Genomic DNA, 6000 nt, shown 5'->3' on the forward strand with positions numbered 1-6000 from the left:
ACACAGACCCCAAACCGGACCCACACTGAGTTAGAGAGGCCCCTAGAGAGAGCCCCATGCTGCAGGAGTCTCTCTGAGAACACTAGTGTAACAGTGCAATTATAGCATTAATTATCAATAGGTCACTAGTCCCAAGTCTGTCTTGCACAGAAGTAGGGCGGACAGGCAGACAGCAAGTGTGAAAAATCGGGACAGGGGTGGGGGTAATAGGAGCCTACATAAGAAAAAAAAAACCTAAAAATCAGGACTGTCCCTATAAAATCGGGACATCTGGTCACCCTAGCACAGAGCTTTGTGACATGCCCCAGCAGACAACTCTTTACAAGTGTTCAGTATTTAGCAAGAGAGAAAAACAAAATGCTGTCAGAACAGTTTGGGACAGAGCAAAGCCCCACCTCCTACTCCAGGGGTACAGCCCTCCCCCACTCCACCGTCACCTCTGGGAGCAGGAGCACAGCCCCCCATGCACCCCCTTCAGGGAGCACTTTCCCTTCAGGGGGCATAACCTCCCCCCAACTCCACCCTCACCTCTGGGAGGGGCCCCCCATGCTCCCTCTCCTGGGGGCACGACCACCCCCTGACCCCACCCTCACTTATGGGGGCAGGGGCACAGCCCCCCATGTAGCCCCTCCAGGAGGCACAACCCCCCCACCTCTGGGAGCGGCAGAGCCCCCCCGCACCCTCTCCAGAGGTCACAGCCCCCCCAACCCCTCTAGGGGGGCAGAGCACTTCCCCAACCCCCCCTAAAGATATTAAGCCCCTCCCCCATACTCCTCCCCCTCTGGGGGGCAGAGCGTCCCCCCACCTTCCACGCCCCCTTTCCCGGGGGCACAGACCCCCCAATGGGCAGCCCAGTTTCCGGGGGGGCAAGGCCCCGCCCCCCGGGACAGAGGAGCCGAGCCGAGCTCGTCCCCGCTGAGGGGCTCCTGGGCGCGCGCTGCGCGCCCCCCTTACCTGGGCTCAGGGTTCAGGGCGGCACGCGCGTTCCATGCTCCTAGAGGGGCGGGCCCCCAGGGCGTTAGAGTGCGCATGCGCGGCCCACCAGCCCGCCCATCCTTTCCATAGAGCCTCCCCAGCGTGGCTAGACGGTCCCGCAACCAAGGTCGGGCGCCACCGACACCTGCTGGGGCGCGGTGGTACTGCCCAGGCTTTTGCGGCTCTGATTGCAAGGTGAATGCGTCCTGAATGCCTGATGCTGCGTTTTGCACTGGAAATATATGCCATCGCTGCAGGTACAGCTCCTTGCGCTAGGCATGCAGGCCTTTTTCTGCATCTCTCGGCTGCTGCAGGTTTTTCCAATAAGGCCTGCAGACTTTTGCCAGCATCCAGCTCCTGCTGCAGGTGTTTGCACAAGGCCTTCAGACCTTTGCATGAATGCATCTGTCAGCTGCTGCAACTCTTTGCACTAGTTATGCAGGCCTTTTCCTGCATCCCTCTGCTAATGCAGTTCTTTGCACTAGGCCTGTAGGAATTTGCATGCACACATCTGCTGCTGCAGGTCTTTGCACTAGGTATGCAAGTTTTGCATGCATCCTTTAGCAGCTGCAGTTTTTTGCACCGATCACCATCCCCTGGTGAACCTAGTTTAAAGCCCTCCTCACTAGGTTAGCCAGCCTGCCTGCGAAGATGCTCTTCCCTCTCTTCGTTAGGTGGAGCCCTTCTCTTTCTAGCAATCTTTCTTCCTGGAACAACATCCCATGGTCAAAGACTCCAAAGCCCTCTCTCCGACACCACCTTCGTAACCACGCATTTATCTCCACAATTCGATGGTCCTTTTCTTTCAACAAGGAGGATGGATGAGATGAGAACACGACTTGCACCTCAAACTCCTTTACCCTCCTTCCCAGAGCCACGTAGTCTGCAGTGACTCGCTCAAGGTCATTCTAAGCAGTATCATTGGTGCCTACATGGAGAAGTAGGAAGGGGTCGCTGTCTGAGGCCTTAATCGGTCTCAGAAAACATTCACAACCTGAATTCTAGATCCCACAAAACTGTGGGAACTCCTCCCAAGCGAACTCCCAGGCAAACTCCCTCTGTTTATATATAAAGTCAGAGCCAGCTATCCCCAAATGCCAGTCAAATGGTCATTAATTGGCTGATTTATTTCAGACATTGTGGCAGAAGTGTATTTTGAAGGACTGGCAAGAGGAGAAGGCAGAGGCCTTCAGACCAATTCAGGGAGCATATCCCTTGCGTGAGTTATTACCAAACGAGGACTTATTTCTAGTGACTAAGATCTGATGTCCCGGCCTCCCCACATGGTGTGATGCCAGCATTGCTGTCTGACACATTTGTCAGAAAACAGCAGTCCTGACATTTGTGGCTATTACAGACCCCCAGCACTTTTCTCAGGAGTTGATGGGTTGTCAGCATTTGAAAAGTTTCTTTATGCAGCTTTCTTATAAACATCTGCTACACCTCTAGCCACTAGAGACTTGTTTATTCATTTCAATGAATTTTAGGTCATTGTCCTTCTATCCAGCTCTAAGTTGCTTCCCCCAGTTCACCTTCCAGTCGCCTCCTGCCTACTTCACCTTCTTCCTCGAGGTGTGCTAGTTGTCTCTTTCAGTATTGGCCTTCCACCCCAGAAGTGGCTGCATTTCAGTAGAAGGTCACATGATCCCTATATGTATGAACCAATTATGTAGCATCTCCATTGGAAGATATTTACATGGATGTCAAGAACATCCAGAGTTATCATAATTAATGACAATAACAATTTTGGAAGGGATATGAAACTTTATGCTCCAGGACTTATGTAGTCTCTAACTATTGGAGATTAGAATGAGAACCTATGTAGGAGGTAGATTATCCCACATCTGCTCCTTCAAGGTTTTTGCACCATACTCTGAAGCAACTGGTGCTGGCCACTGTCAGAGACAGGTTACTGGGCTAGATGGACCTTGAGTCTGATGCAATCTGGTAACTCCTATTGTGATGCAGGCAGATCAGGTGTCAACTCATGCCAAGGCCCCAGGCCTCACTGAACACTGACAAATACATAACTGGAAACCAGTCTTGCTTACCTGTCTGTTACCCTTATCCAAATAGATATTAGATGTTAAATTGATGTGTTTAGACTTTATAAGATGCTTGTAGGATGCTGCATGTATTGAGCTCACGTATAACCTTTATAGCCAACGTATAAGTGCTTGCATTGTGACCCTCTGTAATCGTGTAACTCACCAAACGGGAAAAGAAACATTAATTAAGGTAAAGGGCTTGTCCAGCATAAAAGATGAAGGCAAATGAGGTACATCCAACCCCGTTTATCTGATCTAACTGGGACCAGAGCCAGATTGGATAACCAAAAATTTGGATAATCCAGAGAATGGGGTGGGGCGAAGCTGCAGCACCATCTAGTGGCCACCAAAGAGTTCACCCGGTTCCGGACCTACATGCGCTGGTGGTTCTGTTATGGAGAGCTGGATAATGGAGGGGCAGATAAACAGGGTTCTACTGTATTGTGTAGCATCAAAGGAGAGAGGCCCTGCTGATTGCATTCCTAACACCTTGCAGGAAGGAGAGACCTACATATGAATTCATCCTGTCAGTTTGGATTCTGGAGAGGAGGGGATAAAAATTCCTGACAAGGAGAATTGCAATCTCTCTTATGCTGGCTGGAGCCTGAGGGGCAAAGATTCGTAAACATAAGAAGGGACGCCAACTCTCTAATCGCACAAAGCCAAACACTCTTGCCCTGCCCCTTCCCTGAGGCCATGCCCCTGCCCCTCCCCTTCTCCAAGGCTCCTCCCCTGTTCACTCCATCCCCCCTCCCTCTGTCGCTTGCTCTCCCCCACTCTCACTCACTTTCACTGGGCTGAGGCAGGGGCTTGGGGTGTGGGAGGGGGTGCGGGCTCTGGGCTGGGGGGTGGGGCCAAGGGGTTTATAGTGCAGACGGGGATTCCGGGCTGAACTTTGGGCAAGGGGTTGGGGTGTGGGAGGGAGTTCGGTGTGCGGGCTCCGGGAGGGAGTTTGGGTGCAGGGAGGGGATTAGGGCTGGGGCAGGAGGTTGGGGTGCAGGAGGGGGTGTGGGCTCTGGGCAGGAGTTTGGGTGTGGGAGGGGGCTCAGGGCTGAGGCAGGGGGTTGGGGTGTGGGAGGGAGTTCGGGGTGCAGGCTCTGGGAGGGAGTTTGGGTGCAGGAGAGGGATTAGGGCTGGGTTGGGGTGCGGGAGGGGGTGCAGGCTCTGGCCGGCAGTGCTTACCTCGGGCAGCTCCCAGAAGCGGAGGCATGTCCTTGTGGCTCCTAGGCTCAGAGGCAGCCAGGCAGCTCCATGCACTGCTCCTGCCTGCAAGCACCGCCACTGCAGCTCCCATTGGCTGCAGTCCCTGGCTAATGGGAGTTGTGGGGTCAGCTCTCGGGGTGGGGGCAGCGTGCAGAGACCCCTGGCTGCCCGTGCTCCTAGGAGCCGGACATGCTGGCCAATTCTGGGAGCTGCGCGGATCCAGGGCAGATAGAGAGCCTGCCTTAGCCCTGCTGCGCCACTGACCAGACTTTTCACCTATTAAAATCTCCCGGATTGCTTTCAATAGCAACTGGGAGATTGAGGCTGATTCCGTGAGACTCTTGGCCAGTCTGGGAGGGTTGGCAACCCTGAACATAAGCAAAGAGATCCCCATGCTGCTTGGCCTGGGTTAGCCCTAAAAGACATTCCGTGGACAGATTACTGCATCTAGGTCACCTTTTGGAACCACAGACTAACTCATTTGTGCATATATGTTGCCTGCTTTCACCTGTAAATAAGTCTCTCATCTCTTCTTGGTTAAATCCTTAGTTAGTTTACTGTACAATTGGCTGTGAGCATGGTGTTTGGTGTGAGAGCTAAGGTACAAGTTGATCTGGAGTAAGTGACTGCATAGGCATCGACTTCCCCTCTGCCTGGTGAGTGCTCGCCCAGCTCCGGGCCCTGCCTTCACCAGGCCCCCATTCCACCCCTTCCCCCAAGTCCCTGCCCCTGCCCCGCCTCTTCTCCACCTCCTCCCCTGAGCGCACCACGTCCCCGCTCCTTCCTCTCCCTCCTGGACAGTCCTGAGCACTGCCAAACAGCTGTTAGGGGGCAGGGGGTGGGAAGAGCTGGGAGGGAGGGAGAGGAGTGGGGACGCGGCACGCTGGGGTGGGGAGAAGGAGGCGAGGTGGGGGGAGCATGGCTGCTGGTGGGTACGGAGCACCCGCTAAGTTTTCCCCATGGGTGCTCCAGCCCCGGAGCACCCACGGAGTCGGTGCCTATGAGTGACTGGTTTCTTGGGACTTGGAGCAACCTGAGTATTTTGTGATTTTTGGTGTACAGCAACCAGCTATTACTAAGTCCAGCTTGCCTGGGTGGCAAGTCAGCCTGCAGCGCCCAAGAGGGCAGTCTGACTCCATGGTAAGACTGCTACAGACAGAGATCCAGGAGCTCACATTTGTTACTGGGTTGGTGAAATCTAATTATAGAACGTGCCACCGGCGTGGGGTATCAGCCCTGCTCTTCGATAGTCCGCCGTGAAGTTGGATCTCATGGGCATGAACCACGTCAAATCGTGACACACCTGTGACGAAAACTGACTATGCCAATGGCTGTTCCAAAGGCAGCACTGCTGCAGAATGAAGCTCTTCGTTTTTAAAGCTTTCTGCAGTGAAAGGTGCTGCATAGATGTAGGGATTTTTATTCTTAAAGCCTAGCATCCTGCGACTGGAAAGCAGAGGGGAGACCGTGAGAAGCCAGTATGGTGAAGCAGTGCAGTCTAGTAGTTGGTACAGAGGCTAGGGACTCCTGGGTTCCAGTCTCACTCTCACACTGACCCACTCTGTGCCCCCAGGCAAAACATGCCACCGCTTCATGCCTCAGTTTCCCCATATGTAAAACAGCGCCTGGAATTATGATACAAGAGCGCTAAGCGCTATAGAAAACCCTTAAGATAGATCAGGGGCGGGCAAACTTTTTGGCCTGAGGGCCACATCAGTTTCCGAAATTGTATGAAGGGCCGGCTAGGGGAGGCTGTGCCTCCCCAAACAGCCAG

At 53.8% G+C, this 6000-nt stretch overlaps 1 protein-coding gene across 1 annotated transcript in view; it reads right to left on the reverse strand.

The window, feature by feature from the left end:
• Positions 1–1043, reverse strand: part of MEST — a 27779-nt gene extending 26736 nt beyond the window's left edge. Inside the window, exon 1 of the mRNA XM_030579178.1 lies at positions 955–1043. Coding sequence (XP_030435038.1) covers positions 955–1031 — 77 coding nt within the window. The 5' untranslated portion in view covers positions 1032–1043. The remainder of the gene's footprint in view (positions 1–954) is intronic.
• Between the last annotated feature and the right edge of the window lie 4957 nt (positions 1044–6000).

The sequence above is a fragment of the Gopherus evgoodei genome, chromosome 1, assembly GCF_007399415.2.
Source record: "Gopherus evgoodei ecotype Sinaloan lineage chromosome 1, rGopEvg1_v1.p, whole genome shotgun sequence".
NCBI lineage: Eukaryota > Metazoa > Chordata > Testudines > Testudinidae > Gopherus > Gopherus evgoodei.